Below are 26,932 nucleotides of genomic sequence, written 5' to 3'. Positions count from 1 at the left end.
ATGAGTTTTATGTAGAATTTTTCTATGGCCTATTTTTGATCGGTAATGGCAGTGTATCAGACATTAGGTGACCAGAGTTGTAAGATATAGGAACTATAAATGGCCAGAATAATAAAACTGAAATATAATGAAACAGTTTTATCCATCAATTGAACAATGGCCTTTTTATGTATTTTAGTAGTACAAAAATAAAATTCTTTTTTAATAATCTCCTTGATACATAAACCATAAGTAAAAATCAATATTTAAAATGAAATAACCTACTGATCAGATATTAGAAAAAATTTATTTCTCTTATTACATTTGTTTAAATTAATTTCCAAAATTTGTGTAGCCTGGTTGTTTTTTTTAAAATTAATAATACAAAAGAATTTCATGAAATTTGCAGTGATAATTCGCATTGATCACTCAAAGAATACAAATTTTAAAAATTACCAAACATCTCAACCAAATATCACGTTTTTCTACGAATTTTTTGACCAGACTAGCCAATAAAAATTTTTATACCAAAATCGATTATAAGTTATCCAATGGTAATTACCGAAGGTTTACTTTGAAAATTTTGATTTGTTGATTAGTCATATGTTATCGATGTCCTCGTCAGATGTCAGGTAAGTGATCAAAAGTATGCCGATGATTGCTTCCCTGCGATCTTGAATAATCTGGGCTAGGGCCATTACTCGCCAATGATGGTAGTAATGCTCCGCCAACACTAATTACAGTTGAACTCGAATTCTAAAAAAAAAATTTGTGAGAAGTTAACAAATAAGTTTTATATTATGGCATGCAATTGATTTACTTTTAACAATCTGGATTATTTTATTTTTATTTATTTATTTTTATTTTATTTTATTTTTATTTTTTGGACAGGGGCATCCAACAGGTTGGTCATTTCAGCCCCGAAGCACTAACAAAATACCGCTACACACTCGGTACACAATCACACCAATAAATACATTCATACCTATATACATAGATCGCACTCATCCTTATTAATTTAAAAAAGTAATTCCTTTGATAAAGAATGGTTGAAAGTCCAACTACCACTTAATGTCGTGGTTGATCAATCAGAACCACTTTACAATACTTTTATCAATTTATTTTCAAATAAAATACCATAGGCTATACCTAGAATCAAACCCAGGACCATTAGGGTGGCAAATACGAACCGGATGCCCTAACCACTCGTCCACCCTGGCCCACCAGGCCTTTACCATCATACAGACATTTTCAAGTATTGCAAATGTTTTAATAAATTATCTAATTGAAAATGGGCATAAAGTAATGCCCTTTTTTTTATTTTTTCCAATGCAGTTAGTGCATCAGGTATTTTCTTTTTCGTTAGTTGCATGGGCTCAAAAATATTGTCAATACTATTATTTACATTACAAATTGCACATTTATGAATTTTTCTTACTCGAGACTTATCCCTATGTTTTTTCAGTTTTTCAAACTCTTCCATTTCCAAATCTGGCATTTTAAAGTGGTAATGGTCAAAGTAGTGATGCCTCAGGAGCTCTTCGGCATTCCATCTTTTCGAAGGTTCCTTATCTAAACATTTCTGAAACAGAGAGGCAATTTTTCACCTTCCATGCTAACAGTAAAAAATATATTTATTCATTTCTTTCTCCAGCCAATGATAGACGATGATTTGTAATTTGTTCATTTCCGATCGACCATGAATAAAGAGTACGACGGAGCCAAAATAGTGTCTGACAAACCATAAATAATTTGAAAAAAACAAACTACAGATTCGTCAGACAGAAAGAAACTCTCAATGTTAATGTTTGGACTCACAAAGGCAGGGCCATGTAAATTATAAGTCCAAAGAATACTTACCTTTAAAAAGTCAATCGTATTTGGGTCTGATTGAGCTTGCCTAGGCAGTTTAGATTCCAACGGTTCAATTTTCTCAGGCTGAGGAAGGGTTATTCCATTAAAGAATTCATTTGCTCTAAATATTTGCATATGCCTCGGAATAAGGTCTCCTGAAAATGTTAGATAATAGCCTATCATTAAAAATATTTCGTTTGCTTACTGTTAAAAGATTTAGCAAAACAATCTATAGTGAATACAATATATAAACTTTATAGACAAGATACTAAGGTCACAATTATCTTGTACATTTTTCTCTTTTTATTTGATATATGATTGTCATTTTTACTACTGCTTCCATGTGCTTTGAATTTTACCAGCATTGGAATTTTGAATGCTGTTTTGAAAACGTGATATATACATAGGTAATACATTGTTTATAATTTTCATAGGCACATACCTAATGATTTTCGGATAAGATAAAGCTGATCGACATCTGATTTTCCAGGCCAAAGTGCTTCGCCCCGTATGAGTTCAGCAAAGACACAACCTAAAAAAGATACAATTATGAATAGTTAATGTTTTATTTCTCATAGATGTTTTGGTAAGATATTTATTGATTTTTTCATAAATTAATAAAAAATCTTCAAAAGAATCTGTTGTATTATTAATTATGGAATGAATGAATAAAAAACTTCTTTATTCAATAAACAAATAAGAAAAATATTTTTAGTACAAAAAAGCACACTATGGCCAATGGTTGTTATTAAAGTTAAATGTGAAGGGATGTATAATAAATTGATAAAATAACCGAAGCTTCAATAATTAGCATAAGAAACTAATTCTCTTCTATAGCTTCAGTCTTTCTTCATACAATTTACTGAACCAAAACAATGAGGATTATTTAAAGAAGAAATTAAGATTCTCTTGTTATCATGGGTAAAATGACACTGAATCCAGCTAAAATTGTACATTCTATCAAAAAATGAAAAAAAGGTCTAGCTTGTCTGTTGTATAAAGAGCATAGGTTAAGGGTAGGATGGAGGTTAAAAAGAGTCGGCCACTTTATGGCCTTCGTTAAGCTTAAGGCTTTTTATCAGATCTCAAAGCTTATGATCATTGACAAAGAAAAAGAACAATAACAGACTACAGCCCTGTCTAATGCTTAAACCCATCTTAAAATAGCATGAAATCTCGTTGTTTCTTTAACAGCATATCTAGAGTGTGAGATTGATTTTGGTTGGCGTATAAAGTGGTCATCAATACAATTAAAGGCAGCATTGAAATCAACATAGAAACCATTTTTTATTTAAATGTAAATTAATAATATTCTTTAATTCCACTAATTTTGTGGTCCGCTTGACCAATTAATATATTACAATTAATTAAGGTTTTTAGTTGAGATAAAAAAGTCAATGGCACGAGCGGGATTCGAACCNTCACATATAGTTTTTTCCGTTAGATTTTTAAAGTTTACAGCACAAAAATAATATAGCCCTTGTTGTGATGTATTCCTTTAAAAATAAATCTTTAACATCCTCATTTACTTAAATTCACTAATTTCGTGATCCGCTTGACCAATTAATATATTACAATTAATTAAGGTTTTTAGTTGAGATAAAAAAGTCAATGGCACGAGCGGGATTCGAACCCACGAACTTCGGCTAGATACGCACTTGAGCTATCGTGACCTCGATCCACTCGGACACCAACTTCCCATCTCAACCCCACCTTTTGAGTTTTCCCTCCTTTTTGCCTTTTTTGAATCCTGCTCATGCCATTGACTTTTTTATCTCAACTAAAAACCTTAATTAATTGTAATATTCTTTAATGTTAATTTTAATATCCTTTCCTGAAGCCTCCCTGGAACTCACTTCAAAGGCAGATAAATTCCTTGGGGCAATGGAGAAGAAGGCTTACCAAAATTTTTGTGGAATCATCAATACACAAAATACCATGATAGTTACTAGTATCATTCATGTCTCCTTATTGGTATTAGATACCAATATTAAAAATAAAATTTTAAAGAGATAAAAAAATTTCAAAAAATCAGGTGAGCATTTTATAAAATATCGCCGAGAATCCAATCCGATTACACGACGTTTGAAAAGTGGCAAAAAGGAGGGAAAACTCAAAAGGTGAGGTTGAGATGGGAAGTTGGTGTCCGAGTGGATCGAGGTCACGATAGCTCAAGTGGTAGAGCAGCGGCGTATCAAGCCGAAGATCGCAGGTTCGAATCCCGCTCGTGCCATTGACTTTTTTGTCTTAACTAAAAACCTTAATTAATTGTAATATATTAATTGGTCAAGCGGACCACAAAATTAGTGAATTTAATAAAATTCATAATTGATGCCATCAATACCAGCAGCTTTATTATTTTTGTGGCCAGAGATGAATTTTCTTTAGATTATTTTAAGGTAAAAGATTCATCTAGAAGATTATCAAAAAGAGAAGGTTGGCAAAATGCATGAAGAAGTTCCAGTGAAGATTAAACAATTCTTCAAAACTGGTTCCCCAGAAGATTAAAGATATATTATTAAATTTGGTTAATTTTTTAATTTAAATTGTTTCACCAGCACCCAATATTCCAATTTATATTTTCTATCCTCTTTAAAGTGCCTTCCAAGATATAAAATAGCTTTGAAAAACTTATTTGATCTTACCTACAGCCCAGATATCAACTGGTGGACCATAGAGGGTATCACCAACAAGTAGTTCAGGTGCCCTGTACCACCGAGTTGCTACATAGTCTGTATAATTTTCACCTGGACCTAAAAAAAAAAATAATAATAATAATTTTAAATAAATAAACTTTGACATGCAGATTTAGGTCATAGGCATTTTTAATGTTAATTATTTGTTTGACTAGTACTCATTTACAGTTTAAATAGTAATAATTAAAAATATATGTTTAAACTTATTTGAAGTTTAGGATTTATTTCATTGAAACTCGATTCATAGTTTATAGACTGCAGTGTTTACCTCCAATTTTTAGAAGTTTTTATATTGAAAGATAGCCCAAAAAATATTATCTCTCAATGTAACTTATCTATTTTTTCTCTCTCTTTTTTTTAAAAAAATACTGTCTGGTCTTAATTGCATTCTCAGAAAGTATTCGATCAAAGTAAGAAATGTTGATGTATTTTTGTTTCTTACTCATGATCCTTGCAAATCCAAAATCGCACAGTTTGACAACACCATTGGACGTGAGAAGAATATTTTCCGGCTTGACATCTCTGTGGATGCAGTTGTGCTGATGACAGTATGATATTCCGTGCAGCGTCTGCCAAATGATTTGCTTGACGAGTGCTGGTGGACAGCCCTGTGGGTTCCTCTCGAGCTCACCCAACACCGTTCTCTCACAGTATTCAAACACCAAATGGAGCCTTCTTTTACGTCTAAAAACTTCGACTAAATTAACTAAATTTGGATGTTTTAAACTCTGAAACATACAAATACCAGAATATCAGTCATAATGGAGCTGGAATATAAATCACACTTATTAGCATTTGTTTATTAATTTTTAATTATGGGAAAATCTAATATTAGCCGTATGTCATGAGCCACTATTAAATTATTACAAAGGTCTCGTATTCCTGCTTGGTTTGTGATCTACCATGCTATTTTATTTCTACAAACATCTTATAACTGTTAATTGTTTTCTCAGTGCTCCCACTTACCAATGTACCAATAGGATTCCAGATATATTAAAACATTTACTCAACAATTTTTGAAAATCAGTTTCTAAAAAAAATTTTTTTTTCATTTTCTTTCAATAGCTATGTATCCTAGTGGTCTCTACTGATAAATCACAAAAATTGAACTTATAAAAATGACAAACTCACCTTAAGTAGTCTAATTTCTCTTAGTGCTATTTTTCTTATGAGCGGATCATCCTCGGACTCTACAAATTTCTTAATCGCAACGAGCTGGCCTGTATCTCTGTTCCGGCATTTGAACACAACACCGTAACTTCCTTCTCCTAGTTTTCCTAGCTTTTCATATCGTTCCATCAGTCTTGAAGAAGCTCTGGACCTCGACAAAAAAAACAACCACAAAATATACATTAAATGCAAATCTTGTAAAAATTTACAATAGAAAATCTTAACTATTTTCTAAACGAATCAAGGAAGAATTATTTCTTTTTCAAAAATTATATTTGCTAAAAATCATGGTATATGCATAAATCATTGACTATGTTATTCATCTCACAACTCTACAACTCTCACTTTTATTTTAAAATTCATTGAAACAACATCCCTTACAAAAAATTTATGCATCTAATAAAAAAGTGTTTGAGATAATTCAGTTTGAGTTAGCTTATGAAGTAGATTGGTTTTGCATTTTTTACCATGGATATATTTTTAGCTAGATAATTATTTTTTTAAATGGTCATTTTCGTTATCAGGAGGTGAGCATGTGTTTGGTTAATTAGGTAGGGTTAAAGTTAGGATTAGGTCTAGGGTCAGGTTAAGTAGGGTTAACGTTAGGATTAGGTCTAGGGACAGGTTAAGTAGGGTTAGACTTAGACCCTAGGGCTAGGGACTAGTTAGCTTAAGTTAGGTTGGGTCAGTTAGGGACATGGTAGGTTATATCACCCTGATTAAATGTTTTTCCATGAACTGGAGAAAATAGACGAGTTCGAATTTATAATAAGATATTTAACATGTTTCTATTAAAGATGTTTTCGTTTTTTAGACGTAAGACTCCGTTTAAAAAAAAAATCTGTATGTCGGGGTTGGGCCCAAAATTGAATTTCTCGAATACTTTTTCATTACGAAAAAGAGACGTGTTGGTAAGAAAAACCAAAACCAACCCTTTAAATTTTAAAATAACCGAAACCGACAGAAAAACCTACCGAACTACATATCGGTTCAGCAGGCAGATTAAACAATAGAACAAGCTAAAGCCGACGAAACTCCCTGATCCCAGACTTACAGCGAGGACGTGCGGACCATTGAATAATTTGATCGAATAACACAACAGCACGACTTGAATAACTCACAAACGGCAGAAAGTTATTCTAAGACACCAATTCAACTTCAAACAACCGTCTCCACCTTGACGACGGCATAATAACTGAACCTTGCCACAAATGCAAACATAAATTAAGCAAAATTACGAAAGAAATTTGTATGTGATCTGATTGATCGTAACGGATCAAACCAGGTGTCATCATAGTCCTTTTATTCTAGCTGTGTTTCTGACGAGCTTATTTGGTCATTTTAACCACCTCGTGTACTGTGCGTTTTATAGGATCTGTAAAAGGTATGATAGAGAGAGAGTAGGGAAATCTGAATCAAATGATTGTACCCGAAGGTAAAAAAATAAATAATAAAATATAATTTTTATTTAGAAATCGTGAGATGCGGTCTGGTGTGATGTAGGTTTCAGAAAAACATTTTCTTTATCGTGCACACGTTCGATCTTTACTGAGATCATCTTCAGGGCTCAAAGTGTTTGTCTTCTGTGTAATTGTGCCATTCTTGCGTGTCGTGATGAGAGGCACAATTACACAGAAGAAAAACACTTTGAGCCCTGAAGATGATCTCAGTAAAGATCGAAACGTGTGCACGATAAAGAAAATGTTTTTCTGAAACCTACATCACACCAGACCGCATCTCACGATTTCTAAATAAATATCGATTAACGGTCACTAATCACCACACAAAATAAAATTTAAGGTAAGTAAAACATGTTATTAAAAATTATTCGGACCACGTATTTAGTCTACATCTGATGAAAGTTTTGGTCAGGAAGAGCCATCTGCGATCCAACGGAGACGAATTATTTCAGTGCAGATGGAGGTATCGACCAACGAATATTATTTGTTAGTAAATCCATTATATTTAGTAGTCTGATTGACCAAATTCTTTCAATTATTTTTTGTCATTTGGTAACTTGCTAATGAATTATCATTTTTAGGTGTTTTTAGAATTTTATATGTCAGTGCGAATCTTGTGAACCTGTACCATTATCGACTGGTAATATTTTTCCGGTAAATAACCTATTAAAATGTCATTGTTTGACGATTGGTAATTGTCAAACTAGCTGTCTGTTTAAAATAACACCATAAACCTAAGGCAAATAAAAGAGCTAAAAAATACGCACTTTTCCGAAATGTTCACAAGTTTCGCACGAATTTAAAAAAAACGGACTTTTTTACGTTTAATTCAACATAAGATATAATGTGTGGTGAGTAGTGACCGTTAGTCGATATGAGATGCGGTATGGTGTGATGTAGGTTTCAGAAAAACATTTTCTTTATCCTGCCAACGTTTCGATCTTTATTGAGATCATCTTCAGGGCCTGGGATTTACAAACATTGTTTACATTTAACAAATACATTTAGGATGTGGAAAAAAGTGAATTTATACAATGCAAATTTTTTTATATTCAATCAAAGTATTTCTACTCACTCAAAGTGTTTGTCTTCTGTGTAATTGTGTCATTCTTGCGTGTTGAGAGTGCCAGTGAGATATTGCTGATTTGCGTTTATATGCGTTGGATTTTGAAGGGGTGGGGAAGGAAGTCGGTATAGAAAAGACATTTTTGTATAAGGCGTCGGCTTCTTTGAGGTGAAAAGATCTGACGAAGGGAAAAAACGTTGGTTATGGTTCGGCCAGATTATCCTTTCAGGATTATATAGAAGGGGAAATAGGAAAAGGAAAGCTAAATTGTTGAAAAATTGGACTATGTGAAAAAATGTTTGATGTGTGGAATGTGATGTGATGATATAGGTATGTTATCTTTATTGAATTTGAATAAATGATATTGACGTAGCTGCGACTGAGTTTAAACAGATACATGTAAACCACCAGGCCCTGAAGATGATCTCAATAAAGATCGAAACGTTGGCACGATAAAGAAAATGATTTTCTGAAACCTACATCACACCAGACCGCATCTCACGATTTCTGAATAATAAGATATAATTAGAAAAAATCACAAATTTTAATATAATTTATCGTAATAAAAGGGTAAGTATGTAATTCGGTAACTTGCTAATGATTTTATTGTATTTTTCCCTTTCCTTCGTTTATCGTCTTTAATAATTAACTTCCTTTCCAATATTGAATGCCGAATCACAAATCCAATTCAGAAAATCCCCATTCTAGACTTCTTTTGAGTTAAATAAAACCGCCTATGTTCAAAGAAATTTTCCCAGATTGACCGCGTCCCCACCCTGTCACAGTCATATAAAAACAGCGGATACAAATTCACGTTTCAGAACATTTTCACACAAAACCAATATGACACCACAAGAATTTTTTTTTAAATTTATTTGTTACCGATACAGGATTGTATACTATACAAATATGTACACATGATTAATATATCACACAGCACAACACTAGCACTAATGCCAGCACTGCACAGGTAGAACACGTGCTTTTTGAGGAGCCAGCCATTGCTGGCACTCTGCGTGTATGACTAGGTGTCAAGAGGTCCCGAGGCCATCGTCGGTTGAGGCGACGTGGTAGGTTGTCAGGATGGGAATGAGTAGATAGGGCTCGAGCAGTATGGTTAGGATGGTTCGAAAGGTTGGTATGGAATGTTTGGAGTCTGGACCGGATTAGTTCGTTGACAAAAGGAATGTTGAGGTCTTTGTGGATAGCGAGGTTAGTGACATAATAAGGTGCTTTGACAATTTGTCTAAGGACCACAAGAATAGCACTACACGTAATGTGAGTATGAAATACTTGGTTCCAAATTTATATGCATTTACATCTTAAATTGTATTTTTTCCAATCAACATGTTTTGTAATCTACAATTATATTATGTAAGGTCGAAACATCGGCAAAAATGCGTATGTGGCCAGGGTGCTAACATTCTCAGAACATCCGTCTGAAGGGTCTTCTATCGCTACCAAGATACTGGACGTTACTCAAGAAGGCACAGATCAGGTCGCCTTCACGTCACATCTCAGAGAGATGATCGTTTTATTGTTTCGAATGTAGTCCGGAATCGACATTCTACCACTATTTAGATCAAGCAACAACTTCAAAAATTGAGGAATGTTAATGTCAGTTTACACACGGTAAGGCAAAGACTTTCTGAAGCTGGATTACATGCGAGAAGGCCTGCCATTGGTCCAGAATTTCTTACAAAGCACAGAACAGCGGGTTATGTTTCAAGCCCCGACTAAAAACATCTTTGGGACGATCAAAGAGGGTAAAAGCCGCCCAGTGATGCCAGAGAATTTGTAGGAATTAAGAATGGCGCTGGTGGAGGAGTATGAAAATATTCCACAGCACTACATTCAAAACCGCGTAAAACCGATGCCACGACGAATACAAGCGGTGATCAACGCATGAGGAAGATTACTGTTGCTGTACTTATGCTCTGAAGATGAAATAAAGGTCGAAACGACGGCAAAAAAATAAAAAAGGTTTTTTTCTAAACCACCGCATTCTTGACACACCCGTCCCTGTTTGTACTATTAATACAAGTCTCAAATCGCTTGTATTATCAAAAAATTAGTGCAAAGTTTAGATTACTTTTACTCATGCATTGTTTTATAATCCTAGAGGTTATATTTGTCAGCAGTGATAACAAACAAATTTCTTAGCCACAGCTCGAAAAAAATGTTACTAAACGTAGAAAAACATTAATCAATTTTCATTTTGAAAGTGTTTTTGAATACGCGCTCAAACGTTTTATTTTATCGCCGGCTTTAATTTTTTTACAGAAACATTGTTTGTTCCATTATGTGTACTTTATAGGTTTCTAAATATTTGTAAAGTTTCCTGTGTATCTATGACATCATTTTAAATTTATCAGTTTTTTTTTTCGAAAAATTGGTGGCAGAAGGGTAAAAATTTGAGAATTTTTTTCATTTTGCTGAAATTATTTATAGAGAGATAAAAACAATATTTATTCGTTTTAAGTACCCTTTGAAGCTCTTAGATACGAAAAAGCAAACTAAAAGTAGAGATTTTTGGGCTGTCTTATCAATTCTTTTTCTCTTCGATGCTTTTGTTCCACTTAAAAATTTAATAAATTCTCTGGAATTTGTCAAATTTCATGTTATTGCAACCATTAGCTTTCTAATTTTTGAATGTATCTTCTTTCAGCCTGTGTTGTTACTGTTTATATTTTCTATCATTAAAATATGAAAAATGAGGATGAGGTCTACAACAACTGACCAAATGTTTTATATTTTATTTATATATTATCTCTGGTTGTGATTTTTTACTAAAGTCGTGTTTTGCCATTACGTGTAGTGGACAATGTCCCAAAACTCTATACATTTTCCTGTGTATCGGTGAAATGTTTTAAAAGTTATCGTCATTTTTATGATTTTCGGGAAAAAACAGGAGGCTTAGAAAAGCGAAAAATATGAACGAAAAAATTATTTTTCGATTTAGTTGAAAATCTCTTGTCTAGGAAGTAGTTTACAGTCTTCTGAACTTTCTGTTCGCAAAGGCAGCGACCTCACTGGTCATTTAGGCCTTGAGACAGTACGTCGGCGGCACGGCCGAGACACGACCGGGCCTGAGCCCCGCTGCACCCGTCACCAGACCGGCCTGCAACCGAGAAACCCGACAGCGCAGCTCCGCCGCACCACCCACGAGGGGCGCATGCAATGAAAGTAACTTTATAACTAGATTTTATTTATTAGTTTACTTTTAGCCAGGATCATGAATATGTTATCTATGAAAGGTGAATTATAGTTAGTTAACTATGTAAATTGTTAGGAATTTGGTAGTGGGTCCAGCAGAGCACTATAAAGGGCATGATTAAAATGTGCATTATAATGATAGGAGATTTACGAGTTGGACATGGGGTCTTTTTAAGAAGGTAACTGTGAGTGAGCCGGGAATGACCAATCCGTAGACAGGTTAACAGAGTCTCTTGTTTTCGAGAGAGCCTGGTTTATTTTATTTTCAGAACGAGGAGAGGGATTGGCAGAGGGAAGGCAGGAAGGGAGCAAGGAAGTAAAGGGGACGTTTGTAGCTCTTTTGGGCTCATGGAATTTCGATATTGAAGTCTGTAAGTTAGATGTATATTTAAGTGGAAATGAAAAACGTGGAATATGCATGATAGCTAGGAAATTCGGGAAGAGGGCGTTTATTATTGAAGAAGTAATGGAGGGGGTGTAGCGTGATGGCAAGGATTTTGGCAAAAAAAGATAGATCAGATATTCGACGTCTGAATTTTAATGGTAGCTCACCAGCATCAACATGAATGCTGTCCACAGGGCCAGTTTGGAACGCGTCAGTAGCCATCCACAGAGCTGAGTTCTGAATAGGATGAGATCTAAAAATGTTCACTCGCAGAACCATATGCAACCGAGCCATATTCTATTTTAGATTGGATGACAGTTTTGTATAGACTTAAAAGACTACTTCTCTCAGCTCCCTATTGAGTGGACAATGGAATGAATTACAATGGAATGAATTACAATTAATTAAGGTTTTTAGCTGAGATAAAAAAAGTCAATGGCACGAGCGGGATTCGAACCCACGATCTTCGGCTAGATACGCCGCTGCTCTACCACTTGNAAGATCGTGGGTTCGAATCCCGCTCGTGCCATTGACTTTTTTATCTCAACTAAAAACCTTAACTAATTGTAATATATAAATTGGTCAAGCGGACCACGAAATTAGTGAATTTAATGAGTTCATACAAGACTTTGATTCTAAACTCTTGTGAAGTTTAGAAGCTTTATTATCAGCGGGGCCGTTTAAAAATTATCATAATTTCTGTGGTTTTCGAGAAAAATAGAACGAGGAATAAAATTGGAAAAAAATCATTTTTTGATTTTGCCAAAACTTTATATTTACGGGTTTTACGGAAATTAACTTCGTTTTTTGTAAAAAAAAATGTCATAACCTACTGTTCTACGTCGGTCAGCCTCAAATTATGTCTTGTACATCAATATCTACTATTGGCCATTGTATTGCCGGCTGCTCAATGTTTTTTTGGTTTATGCAAAAAATATTGAAATTTATTTCAAATTTTATTATTTATGTTTTGATGGTATCTGCACCTACTGGTTTTTGTTGTTCTCTTAAATTGTTTCGTAATTGAAAACGGCGTGTTGTAAAATGAACAATAAATACATTCAGAGACACAAGAAGAATACCATAAATGAAAGAAATGTCAGTTAAAATCTTAAACAGCGACACGCGATCGTCCAATAAATAGAAGCCCCAATCGATACACTTAAAGGAGCTTTTGTTGAAATGAAGCCTTATGAAATGCTTCGCTATGAGTCAGGTTTCAATCTTATTCAAATTGCAATTATGTTCATACGTGAAAATCTTTCTTTAGAAGCAAATGAACAACGGGAATCTTGGGACCTTCATTCCGGTGCTTTTCGGTCAGCCTGGTCTGCCTAAAAAGTCCGACTGCTCATCGTCTCACAAACTTCAACAATCTATTATTTATATTTTCATAAATATTAAAGGGCAACAGGTGAGGACTGCAAGAAACCGCACATTATGACAGAGTGCAGGTTTCACTTTCTGAAAATATCGGATTTACCTTGTTTCTTAAATTATGTTTCCACGGGTCCGTGTCGTGCTGAAGAGTAGAACTTCGGAACACACTGGCAGACTTTTATTTTGAAAAAGGAGGTAAATAAGTTACCAGGCAACCGCATAGGAAGCGTCGTGACGGACAAAAAGCTATTGAAATCCGATGAAGCGACACGTCACGCATCAGGGGGTGGGGATTTCCCTATTAAAAATCAAAGTCGACACATAACCCCGTGACAATTTCACTTTGTCTTCGGAATGGGAATGAGGAATAGCCAGGATATATTTAGCAGTTGGCAAATCCGTTTGTTTTCCCACCCATATGGTTTAAAATATCATTGCCCTTGGAATTTATCTTTGATAACTTTCAATAAACGACAATTTTCCAGAAATGTGTTGTAAATTGTTCTGACCTTTCTTTCACGACAGGCAATGGCTACAATGCCCTCCAATGACTAGAATATTTTCCTTTTTTACCTTCATACCTTTTACCTTATTCCAAGTAGAATTGTGTCAGTTCGTAGGTAACCCATGGATGGCAATCAGAGTTGAGTAAAATCTAACTAATTCAATCATGATTAAGCATTTTGATTGAAGTTTAATCATGATTGAATTAGTCATAAGTAAATTAATCATTATATGATTTAGCCATGATTAATTCAATCATGAGGTATGACTAAATCATACAATGATTAATTTACTCATGACTAATTCAATCATGATTAAATTTCAATCAAAATTCTTAATCGTGATTGAATTAGTTAGATTTTGCCCAACTCTGTCTTCTGTGCGTCTTAAGAAATGGCGATGATAAGCAGATCCAGAGTTGGGCAAAATCGAACTAATTTAATCATGATTAAGAATTAGTTAGATTTTGCCCAACTCTGGCTACAATGACCAATTTACCAAAATCCAACAGACTCAGGATAAAAATTGTGAGATGAGAGTCGTTCTCAAGGCCAACCTTCAAAAAGTGTTATCGTAAAAGAAAACCAAAGTTACATAATTATTCTACATGTCTATTTTATTACAATCAAGACCCATAGATGGTGTATTTTCCAAATAATGTAGAAATATCTCCTTTCAAGTGGAATAAATTTTAATTCAAAAAAATTTTTTTCCATTGATCGGTTACGTAAACATATTTACTTTTCTAAGCGTAGCTTGTTCTAGGATTTTTTTAATTTTATTATTATTATCATTATTTTTTTGGCTTTTTATAACGAGATAGTTTTACTTATAATTGGATGATTGATTTTTGTTAAATAAGGTGTTGAAGTATTTTCCTTTTGATGAAATAAATTTCTGTTAGAATTTTTTTAAAAGTGATGAAGTTGTGTATTTTTCATTTTTTGAGTACACATTTGTACAAGATTTATCGAAATTTAGTCATGACTAACTATATTGTGACTAAATTAGTCATTTACTACCAATCATGACTAACGGTCCGATTGATCAATCATTAATAATTAGACATGACTAATTTTTGCCCAACACTGATAGCAATGGCCTTACGTCTCGATCGGTCAAGATTCTTTATTTTAAGAAATTAAATTAGAAAAGGGAAAAAGCTCTGGAATACTGATTATTACCAACAGACCAAGGATGGTGTACAAAATTAATTAAAGTAATCGAAAAGATGATTGCACTACCACAATACCGTACCGAAAGTGAGTCAAATAGGTCATCCAATTTCGGCGTTAAAAATGTAATTTATAAAAAAAATTATTAAAGTAGAAATTTTTCTGAATTGATTAGTGTAAAATATTTGCAATTTTAAACACCGAAAGTGTAAAAAAAATGAAAATTTTCACCAAAAAATTTTTTTTTTATTGAACGAGTTTTTTCTGCATCGATTGGTGTAAAGGATTTGCAATTTTGCGCACCGCAAGGGGTTCGGGTTCGAATTCCGCTCGTGACACTAGCTTTATCATACCAACCAATGCCTTAGACAAGAATTATAGTTAATTAAAATAAGTAATGCACATATGAATATATTATTAAACTAGATTGTTATCTGCATCGATTGATATAGAGGAATTGCAATTTTGAGCGGCAGAAGTTTTAAAAAATTTCTCCTAAAATTTTAATTGTTTAAAAAATTTTAAATTAAATTAGATTTTCTGCAATAGATTGATGTAAAGGGTCTGCAATTTCAAACAAAGAATGGGGTATTCTACGGATAGATAAATCCTGCGGGGATGTCTCAACGTCGGCACTCCTTGTGAAAGGGAGACGGATTTCCGCAAGTAAGGATCAAGATTGATCGTCACTTGTCCGGAGGGAATAGGGCCTGAGGCAAAACTCTAGGAATGACACTATTGGTGAAACGGAGACATGGTCTTGACAGAGTCAGCGATCATGTGAGATCGTCACTCGGTCAGTGGAGCAGAGGTACACCTGACGGAAGGGAGGCAGGCAGGTTCATGGCCAGAAGAGGTATGGCGTCGACTAAAGAAGCAACCAGCACTCGGAATCAGTACTATATTGCATGAACAGTTTTACAGTCATTATACGTGGTGTTTATGTAGTTCTTTCTTTTCAAGGAAAAGGCTAACATTTTTTTATTTGTGTGGCGTTTAGTGACCGTTGAAGATTATTTGGAGATCGTGAGATGCGGTCTGGTGTGACGTAGGTTTTAAAACTGTAGTGACTGGCACTACACACGACACCCAACAATGACACATCAATACAGAAAACAAACATTTTGAGCCCTGAAGATGATCTCAATAAAGATTGAAACGTTGGCACGATGAAGAAAATGTTTTTCTAAACTATGTCACGATCTACAAATATTTTATTTTATATTTATTTATTTGACCAAAAACAAGGAAAATGATTACAATCATTAGTGCATTGAATCATACTTTAAACACTTTTAAATTGAAATTAATCAAACTAATCAGAACAAGGTGAATTTTATAATTATAATATAAATGTGTAGAGATTAGTGACCGTTAATCGATAGTTATTCAAATATCGTGAGATGCCGTCGGGTGTGATGTAGGTTTCAGAAAAACATTTGCTTTATCGTGCCAACGTTTCGATCTTTTATTGAGATCATCTTCAGGGCCTGGGATTTACAAACAATGTTTACATTTAACAAATACATTTAGGATGTGGAAAAAAGTGAATTTATACAATGCAAAATTTTTTATATTCAATCAAAGTATTTCTACTCACTCAAAGTGTTTATCTTCTGTGTAATTGTGCCATCCTTGCGTGTCGTGTTGAGAGTGCCAGTGAGATTTTTCTGTTTTATGTTTATGTTTAAAACAGCAAAATCTCACTGGCACTCTCAACACGACACGCAAGGATGGCACAATTACACAGAAGACAAACACTTTGAGTGTGTAGAAATACTTTGTTTGAATATAAAATATATTTTGCATTGTATAAATTCACTTTTCCACATCCTAAATGTAATTGTTAAATGTAAACATTGTTTGTAAATCCCAGGCCCTGAAGATGATCTCAATAAAAGATCGAAACGTTGGCACGATAAAGAAAATGTTTTTCTGAAACCTACATCACACCCGACCGCATCTCACGATATCTGAATAATTATAATATAAAATAATTTCATTATCTTGGGAGTCAACAAGGTTACCCAGAATATAGAACCTATTACTAGAAACCATCGAGACATAAGAATCCTCTGAACATTTTTTCTGGGTTTTCCTCGATTTTTTTTTTTATAGAACTCGGATTCTTTGCTATTCGCAAGGTGTCTTCTTTTATTAAGTGTTCGTCTCCACATTCTAAACAATGTAGTTTGCATCTGTCTTGTGCCGCCGCGTGGTTGAAGCGTAAGCAGTTACCGCACTGCCTGACGTAGGTATGTACCGGCGGACAGGACCATAACTACCATATACCGTAACTGCCTCGGGCAATTTTTGCCCTCTGAAAGTTATTAGGCAAGTCTGCATAGGGGTAATCCTAAATTTTTCATCAATTTTTTCCATTTGTTCATCGATCAACTGATAACAGTGGAACAATCGACCGAATATTTAGCCAAATCTCATGTTAAACTAAACTAGGGTCAACGTGATGAATAATTCCTTTTTTTTATTCGAAAATAAGGAATATACGTAAATAATTTTTTTCAGAGCATCGCTTTCTACAGTATCTATTTTTTTCCTACAATGCGAATCCCCATAATCGGGTCATTACTAATAGCACTATTTTGGAAATGCCATTTCCCAAATAACATGGGGTGAACTTTACCAAGATTGTTGTTATTGCCTTCTACAAAGACGCAAAAGGCACCGGGATCTTCCTGTTCAAAATGATAGTTGGCTAATTGTTGCCAGAATTCCTGAAAGAATTTTTTTTTCGGCTTGGATCACTGATTTTTCTTTTAGTATGGCTTTGCAGGAGTATTAGTAGGATTCATTTGGGAATACTCTCTTGTTAACTTTCATTATGTTAGATGAAGTTTCTTTATGAAGACACCTTCAAATTTTTTAAGATAATGATGTCAGTTTTTGCTATGAAAGGTTTGGAGGGTTGGCTACCCCAGGGGACTGGAATCACCCACACTTAGCCGATTTAGCTGTCCACCGCCAGGGGTTTCAAATAGACGAGAAAAGAGAAAGAGAAAAAAATGAGAAGAAAGGCCATGAAAACTTTGAGAATTGTTAAAAAGAATGAAAATTTCTGTTTTAGTAACTGAAACCATAAAATATAAAAGAAAAGGAAAAAATAATTTTGAGGTTCAATTAGAACATTTCCACTTATCGTTTGTTGATTTTCTCCAAAACACGTCCGGTTTCGGTGGGATATGGAATATAAACGTGGTTTAAAAATGCATTGTTTGGTACCGAAAGGTGGAAAAATGAAACTTTTCAGGAAAAACGATTTTCTGCTAGAGCTCAAATTTTTCCCATAACAGACCAATTCACGCCAAAACTCTATTCCTTTTGCAGTAGTAGAGTTAATAATTTAAGTTTGGAAGGTAATTTTTGACACAGAGTTTATATAAAAGAGGAAAGCCTTGAAACAGCCTAAGGGTTCGGGTTGCTATTCAAGTCAAGATACCCCAAAACACTTGATTCGCAAGTTTCATTCTATCCAAAATACGTAGTAGTTAGTTTAAAAAAATTACCAAACTTTTGGTAGAAAAAAAGTTGCTACTACCCTATACCAAATACCAAAAAGTAAACAATGTATAAACATTTATTTCTCATCTCCTAGATGTTTCCTAAAAGTAATTACTGATTACAATTCTTTGCCTACAAAACGAAAGGAAAATCAATCGTTTCAATATGACAAATAGTTTTTCAGAAAAATGTACCTAAAAGTTAATTAAATAAAACTACTCAGGAAAAGCAATTTCCTGATAATTTATCCCAATAGGCTTTTTAAATAGTGTATTGTTAATTTTTAGCAATTTAAAGTGGTACTGAAAAAAACCCTATTTTTTTATAAACAAATATTTAATTCTCCCCGATTTTATGATCGTGCTCGAATTTATACCATTATTGGACGATTCACGGCATAAAAATTTAGTCCTCTTGCTGCAGAGGGAAGATAGATGATCTTTTAACTTTGAAGACAGTTTTTGACATGTACACATAAAAGACTAGGGTCTTCAAAATTTCAAAAAACTATTCGAAGCACTTATCAAGCTCGGAATCTCTCGGCATCAGAGAGAGAATGAAATTCTTTGCAAAAAAACCTTCTAGTTTAATAAAATATATTATGTGAAATGCCGAATGCAACTAGAAATTGTATATTGAATAGAAGGAATGTTAAGATTCGCCAATCTTTTTTTTTTGTATTTAAGATTTCTATAATTGTAATTATGAATCAGGAGATTCAGTAAAAGAAAATTAATTAAAAAACACCAAAATTAATCTCAATTAATCGATAAATCAACAAGCCCTTGTTGGATGGAATTAGACCGAATTGTCATCTATCATACATGATCGCATAGATAACCGATCAAAGCTGACTAATATCAAATCGATATTTAAATTGAAAACAGAGAGGAGAAATCGAAAGGTTAAATTCTTTAAACGTTAATGTTACGGTCAAGGTGATATCGATTTTCTGGCAAACTCTACGATCTACTAAACCCTTCATGTCCGACGAGAAATGCAATAACACCCAAGGGATAAATTTAGAAACTTGATTTAAGCAAGCAAAAGTACCTGTTCATATCTTCGGCTGTTGCGGCAACAACTGAACTGATCATAACGGAGAGCCCAGATAAAAGATATTCACCAGGGCAACAACTATAATACAATCGATAGTCTCGTATCCTCTGGTCAGTCGTGCATCCAGCCAATTAGGGCTAGATTTTTTTAAAAATATTTTTCTGACACCACAAAACGCTTAAATTACTCGAATTGTAAACATAGTGATTAATGAGAGATGGGTCTTTTGACGTTATTGTTTCGCCTGAATGAAAGCTTCTTTTCGTTGAGGCGTAGGTCTTCTCATTGTTACTGACTTCCCGGAACTTTCAAGCTTAAGTCTCATAATGGGCTTGTTTTTAGGTTATTCAACCTTTAAACGCGGTACTTTGTCTGTGTTACTCGCTTGCCGGAAGTTTGAAGCTTAAGACTTAGAATGGGCTTGTTTCTGGTTAGTCAACCATTGAACTCGATACTTTGACAAACCAAACGAGGCAGGCCCAGGATGATCTAAAACTACCAAACTCCTCAACATTTCTCACAATCAACTTTGATCCATTACAGAATTGACTTTCCCCTGTTTTTCCCATCTTCCACCCCGCCCTGCCTATAGGAGACCTCATACCGGCGGAAAAAACGGCCACTTGGCTCAAATAAAATTTTGGGGAGGGTTTAATTTCTTAAGGCTTTCATTTGGTCTCGCCTATAAACGAGGGGGGAGAAGGAAGGTAAGGGAGATTGTATTTCTTTATATATATTATTCAGAAATCGTGAGATGAGATCTGGTGTGATGTAGGTTTCAGAAAAACATTTTGTTTATCGTGCCAACGTTTCGATCTTTATTGAGATCATCTTCAGCGCTCAATAAAGATCGAAACGTTGCCACGATAAAGAAAATGTTTTTCTGAAACCTACATCACACCAGACCGCATCTCACGATTTCTAAATAAATATATTTATTCTAATCAAAAGGATCTCTTCTTTATCCTGCTATCTTGAAGGGCTTTTAAAATATTTACAGATATACAATAAAATTTATAGATTGTCTAATTAAGTCAAGATGAACCCAGGCTGAGAAAAAATTTTCTAACGAATTGCAATTTACCTAAACCTAATACAATAAATAAACACGAATAAAATATCCATCGCAGTATTATCAGTGAAAAAGTCTTAAGCGCTTGGTAGAGCGACGATTGGATTAGGTCTTTGAGTGTGGGCGGCCAGTTATTTTTGAGGTGAGAGGTATTTTTGAGTATGTCTCGCTCTCTTTCAAATTTTTCCCAGAAGATATTGTGTTCGACGTCATCTTGGACTCCGCACTCCGTACACGGGGGCTGTCTGTTATTTTAAATTTATGCATGTAGCTGGTAAAATAGCCGTGCTCTGTCGGGGAGGATTCATTTTGCTTGGTTCAGTCTCAACATCTCGCTATTTTCCCACCTACATGCTACGCCATCTTTCCTTTACCCGTTTGACCAGAAACCGTTTGCTTTCCCACGAAGAACAACTGGTTGGCCATTCCTCTTTTATAGAGGGTACATGGGGCCTTTCAGCTTAATCTCCCATCTAGATTTGGCAATATCGGTGTTTGGCCTATGTGCATCTTGTTCTCTCTTACCCTTATTAGGTGCTTCGAGGCACTGAGTTTTTTGTTTATTTCCACTACCAAGTATCTTACTTTAGTGTTTTGTCTGATTAATTTGCCCTCTATCTTACTAATAGGTACCGTTCTGATCGTGCCTTTTAAGAGGAGGTTTTGGCATTTTTCTGAGGCAATTTTTAAATTCTTTTCAGCACACCAGCTTAAGATTTTTCGCCATGGTAATTGCGTTTCTCCCTCTATCAGCTCGACTAAGACATCAACAAAGGTGGCGAATTTGACGCCTTTTCAGTTAGCATCTTAAGCAGATCGTTGCAGTTTTCCAGAAGAGAGGGGCAGTCCCTGAGGACATCCTTTTGTAACGCTATGCACTTCAAGCGTATTTTTTGTCGCTATTTCGACGGAACTTTTTTTAAAGTAGCTAACTGTAAACTTGTAAATATTTTGTGGACAATTTTCGGCCTGATGTTCTTTTAAAATGTGGAACCAGTCAAATTGATTCTCAGCTATGCGCTTGTAATTTTTGTATGATTGGAATTTGACCATTCTGATTTTATTTATCCGCTGGGTTTAAAACCGAGAACCCCCCCAAAAAAAAGACAACAGGGCAAACAATTGATTTTTCAGCTTATTAATTGGTTTGATGCAATTTTATTAAGTGTCTGAAGTTGGTCTGCAAAATTTTCAAAATTGCATTTTCAGAACAAAATAATTTTCAAATTTGTATTGCATCAAACGATAATGTTTACATTTTAAATTTTTTTAAGTGTAATTTTGTTTATGTTAAACAGTTATCAAAGCGCACAAGGCACTGGGAATTTGCAATTAAAAACACGGCGCTTCTTTATGTTAAACCCGCACGACTGATCTGCCATGTGGGTTTTTAATCTATTTAAGCCCTTTGCTAAGAAGAAATTTGCTTGTACTTTTGTACAGCAGTTTTTCTTCATGTTTGCTATATTCACGTGGTTTAAGTGATTTTTTAAAATTTCAAAAATCACCTAAACCACATTTCTTCTTTGGGCTTCTTTAGGGACTAGCGTGCCAGGGAATTACTGCAAGAACAACCTCCACTGCTGTCATTGAATTTCTCCTGAATCTACCCCGACATATCTTCCTCCAAGGGAAGGCTAGAGCATCACTCCAATACCCTACTCGCATAGGAAGGAGCTATTAAAGCTTCGTGGGGAGCTTCATGCAAACAGAGTTCTGGGGATACCTGTCGATGCCATCCCTACATTCAGATTTGAAAAAAAAAAACACCTGGTAGGGCAACTGGGAAAAACTATTTCAGTTACCAAGTATGGGCTGGTATCTGCGGAAATAAACCAAGGATTAATTTCATATAAGTCTTTCAGCTATCAAAAACTTAGAGAATTAAAATTAGAGATCAAAAGGATGGATATTACCAAAGAATACCATCTACTCAGACATCCAGGCGGCACTAAATAAACCTGAGCGGTAGTAAAGTTCAAGACAAAGAGGAGGCTGATAAACTGGCCAAGGAAAGTTCAATACCGAAATGGCAAAAAGTAGATCCATTAAACACGGGGCAATAAGTCCTCTTTAATGGGATCCAGGGGAGAAGTATTCTGCATAAAAAGGGGCTGACTATTCTATCCCTTATTATTCAAAAAATTGATACAATCGAAAAGGTGCATCAAGGTTCGCAGACAATAGGGATAACAACAAAATTACCTTGTACAAAGGGCCCAGGGTCAACTAGAGGGCTGATAAACGGCCAACATGATCGGTCCTGAACTCTTTTGCAACATACCGAACGGCCGAAAACTTCTTTCCATGGATATGCTCTCGGTTTGATGGCGAATGTGTTCCAGGACAGAGGCGAAAAAGTTCTTTAAAGGACGATCGCAGAAACGAACGACACACTTAGGAGTAAAATGATAGTTGGACTGCTGACTGAACACTGTATACACCGGAATTCGGTATTCGGAGCAGCACAGACAAGCCTGTGCAGATGCTGCTAGAAAGAAGAAAAACGAAGGAACATGACATCGGTTAGCACGAAGACCTATGCAGGCTGAGATTCCTACTCCTGGGAGAGGAAAAGCCACCGTCTGAATGTCTTAACAAAGCTTTGGGATCAGCAAAAAACTTTAAGCTTAATAAAAATGCTCTAGATAAAAACGAAGATAGCACAATAGGCCAATATTAGCTTTGACAGCTCCTCAGTCTCTCAGGTTTTGTATACTGAACCCCGTGTTCAAAGACGTCTTTAAACTTTTAGGAAAGAATCGTGTATTCTTACCCCAAAGATGGGCTTCTGTCGGCGGTGTTGCAATTCTTTTCCCTCCAAAGAATTTCCTTCTTTCAACTCATGTTTGTCCTGGATCCCAAGAACTGAGAATTTATATTGGAGTTAAGTAATTATAGAATGTCCACCTTGGTAAAAGACGACTAATTTCAAATTCTTGGATGTTATTTTCATGGCTATAATCAAATTTTGGATGATTTCCAAAGATTCAGTCAAACGACAGTATCATCAGTGATTCGTTACATTTTTGTTATCCTTAAATAATAAACGTCACATATTTTTTTGATCCATAAATTTTCTAAGAACGTGTTTTCACAACAAATCCTCAATACACGATTCAATTCGGGTTTGAATGAAGCTTTGTTGTCAAACTGACTTCAGTTGTTTGCTGACATTATCATTTGTCAGCCGGGACAAGGACGCTGGCCGTGTAAAATGAAAAGTTGTTTTCCCACCATTTAAGCCGGGTAATCAAAAAATTACAAACAAGCTGTTGCTTTTTCGAAATTCAATTGAATATTTTACAAGGATTGTTCATAACTATTGTAAAATGGTGAAATTTTCTCTCGAACTTGCGGGTTTCAGACCCTGTCCGGCTTCTCGCCTTCTTCAGGACGAAATTGAAAACGGCTTAAAAAAAACCAACATGAACTAACCACAAAAAGCCCAAACGCTTCTGACATTCCAAAAATGATCGGAAAGACTCCGCGCGCGCCTCAAAAGGTAATATCAGTTATAATAAAAGTAATGCCGCATCAGCACGATGTTGTTCGCTAAAAACAGAGTTAAAAATCACAGAAGTGAAAGGAGTGAAGCACAGAAATACTTAACCCTAACGTTCCATGACCATGGTCTATTAAAAAAGTATCCGTTTTAAATTTATTTAGGGTGTTTGTTTTTGTATTCTAATTAAAAAATATATATTTTTTGTCCTAGATCTTTCTTGTCGTCTAAAAACGAACATTGCTAGCGATAGTTCAGCCCGCAAGGAAAATAAACTAGGCAAATACGAGTTGGAAACTAAGTTGTCACGCAAGGAACTCATCATAGCGGTAACTAAGTCAACAGCCACGCTCGAGTTTTATATTAAGTTCGAATTTGATTAATGTTGTGGTCTGTCAATAAAGGCAATTTCGCCTAACTTTTTACTCAAACAAAATAAGATCTATATTTATATTTAATGTAGCCAGGGATAGTTGTTGATATTAAGTTTTTAAGACTTTAGAAAGCTATAAACTACACGCTAACCGTGAATAAAATTAAAACTGGAGACATAAAATAAAACCTTTCAGGGGTTTGGTTTCATCCCTATTTTTTCACTTATGGTGACATAAAATCTAACGTTTGTTGATACAGGCTCAAAGGAGAAATAGTCAAATTTCCAATCGTCCTAAACACGTTGAATTTGGATAAAGTCCAGAGGAGTTATGAATTTTTAAGTGGATCACCGGAACAAAAGATACGTAACTTGGTCGTTTCCGATCATTCATCATTTTTTCATTCTGCCTATCCCGTTTTGGGTCGCCATCATAGTGACTGTATTAGGGATAGGGAAGAATTAAATTTGGTTATGGTTATAGGTTAGGTAGGGTTAGGTAAAGTTACATTATGTCGGGTAGGGTTAGGGACGAGTTAGGATAGGTTATGTTTATAGTTAGGGTTAGAGTCAGGTTATATATCCATGATTAAACATTTTTCCGTGAAGCGGATATTCAAGTATGAAACTTTATATTATTTTCCTATGAAAACAACGAATTAAGCTCGTAAACATTTAAATAAGAAACATAAGTGCAAACAACAAGAAGAAAACGAATTTATATACTATTTTCTATAGTAGAACTACGGCAGGCGGTGTGAAATACTTGCTGAAAAGTTATTTTCCTCCCTATTTTTAAATTCTTCTTCCTAAACAAGCTAATTTTTTCTTCTACCTACCTACTTATCAATCCAATGTAAATTATCAATCATCAGCATCTTCCTACGTATATCGCCCAATTAGTTTAAAAACTTCTCCTGAAGCTCCTATATTTCATCTTTTGAAGCTCTAGAGTCATTTCTTCTAGACAATTCTAGTTCAGGCGACATCACTCTTCCATTTAACAGCCATAGTGTGGTACACATCGCTTCCTTCTTTGCCGATCTGATGCTATCCTTGACGTGAGGCAAGCCTTCAATCAAGTCAGTCTTCTCGCCGAAGCGGGTGTTCCGCATGGCGGCATCTTCAGTCCCATTCTTTATTCAGAATGGTTAATAACTATTTATATACTGGTATATAAATAACTGGTTAATAAACTGAGTATACACTGAAGGCTATCTGACTCATCATAGACGATGCCATCCTTTTAGCAAACCATTCAGAAATCTCCTGTTTGGAAGAATGGTTCAAGAAAGGATTAACGAAAACAAGCCCCAAGAAATAACTATCACCTTTCGCCCGTCTGTTCTAGTCTCTCAGCCACCAATATCTTTACTACAACAAAACACTACTAAGATTCTTTGACTACAAAATAAACACATTATTTACACCACGCTAATGAAACTAATCTGTACGGAATCGAATTGTGGGGTTAAACCAGGCAATCGAGCCATTGCCCAAACGCTTTAGTTTCTATCCTTGTAGTATATCTATATTTGTATTTTTAAGCAGACCAACGTTTCTGAAGTTCGAAATTTCATTTTAAAAAACACTTTGCTAGTGTCTATAATGATCTCATTGCATAAATACATACACAAGAGGAAAATGTCAATTTACCTCCTGGTAAAGAACAATAAATAACTAGCGTTAATCCCTGTTTTTTGTTTTGTTTTTAAATACTTGCATTGGCCGCTGTTGAGTCGTAGTTCGTGTGCTTTGCCAGGGGCTGTAATTAGTATGCAAAATTTAAAGAGGTACGGTCGATATTCCTCGTTTGAAATATTAATTACGCTGTTAAATGGAGATAAAAATTGGTTCATACTGAACTTGGTGTTCTTCTAAAGGAAAGTTGAAAGAACATTTCTGACAAATTTTGTACTTGAATAAACTTGAAAAAAGGTGGAAGTGTACTTTGTCTAGTGCTCAAATGTAGACAAATGTTGTAACAATAGAACTTATTTAATTAATAATTGAAAAATACAGGAGTTATGAAGATAATGACAATATCCATGCAGGCTTATCTAATTTTTCTTTGATTTAACTACCGACTTTTTTCACTTTCTAATTTACTGTAGTTATTTTATTCCAACTGCTTGACATTTCTGAGGATGCCGCTGGCTTTCTTTTAATGACGTGTAGTAAGATACAGACACCACCTTTAAATCACTAAGGTTGTTTTTCGTGAAGGTATATTTAGTTTCTTATATGTTTCTTAAGTTTAGAATAAAAAAAATATTCATTTAGCTTTCATGGATCAAACTTTTCCTGTATTAAAAAAATCACAGCACAGGTAGCGTGATAATTGGCTTTTGCGATATGCGTGAGGTGAGGTGGTCGGTGTCGAATTGGTGAGATACCTGCGAGGTAGTAAAGGTAGGTTATTTCCAAAAAGCCAAAGCCGCCTCTCGTTGAGCCAGCGTTCCATCTGATTGATCGATACGACTACCGTTCCTCCCCCAAGTCCTCGGTTCAAAGTGAAA

The 26,932-nt window shown here is 34.9% G+C and overlaps 1 protein-coding gene across 4 annotated transcripts; it reads right to left on the bottom strand.

The window, feature by feature from the left end:
• Nucleotides 1-302: 302 nt before the first annotated feature.
• On the bottom strand, nucleotides 303-26,932 carry LOC106665336 (cyclin-dependent kinase-like 4). 4 transcript variants are annotated; one of them, XM_014391673.2, is made up of 8 exons: nucleotides 26,810-26,932; nucleotides 5,661-5,850; nucleotides 4,972-5,257; nucleotides 4,479-4,586; nucleotides 2,276-2,365; nucleotides 1,840-1,988; nucleotides 1,418-1,561; nucleotides 303-735 (listed from the first exon to the last, which is right to left on the bottom strand). In XM_014391673.2, exons 1-8 carry the CDS (start codon nucleotides 26,875-26,877, stop codon nucleotides 601-603), a joined length of 1,170 nt encoding a protein of 389 aa, XP_014247159.1. In that variant the 5' UTR covers nucleotides 26,878-26,932; the 3' UTR covers nucleotides 303-600. The 4 variants fall into 4 exon arrangements, with proteins under 4 accessions (XP_014247159.1, XP_014247160.1, XP_024082689.1 ...); XM_014391674.2 differs by having other exon boundaries at nucleotides 5,661-5,844; XM_024226921.1 differs by lacking the exon at nucleotides 26,810-26,932 and adding an exon at nucleotides 19,458-19,468 and having other exon boundaries at nucleotides 5,661-5,844.

Source organism: Cimex lectularius, unplaced genomic scaffold, assembly GCF_000648675.2.
Source record: "Cimex lectularius strain Harlan isolate CLEC.00 unplaced genomic scaffold, Clec_2.1 scaffold9, whole genome shotgun sequence".
Lineage (NCBI taxonomy): Eukaryota > Metazoa > Arthropoda > Insecta > Hemiptera > Cimicidae > Cimex > Cimex lectularius.
This window is presented reverse-complemented; position numbering and strand designations above follow the sequence as displayed.

Bases quoted from the DNA above. Each gene is read 5' to 3' on its own strand.
- LOC106665336 (XM_014391673.2), bottom strand. From the start codon at position 26,877: ATGGAACGCTGGCTCAACGAGAGGCGGCTTTGGCTTTTTGGAAATAAC. The intron at 5,258-5,660 runs GTGAGTTTGTCA...TGTATGTTTCAG, and splicing joins GAGAAATTAGACTACTTAAG to AGTTTAAAACATCCAAATTT. The intron at 2,366-4,478 runs GTAAGATCAAAT...TATCTTTTTTAG, and splicing joins AGTTGATATCTGGGCTGTAG to GTTGTGTCTTTGCTGAACTC.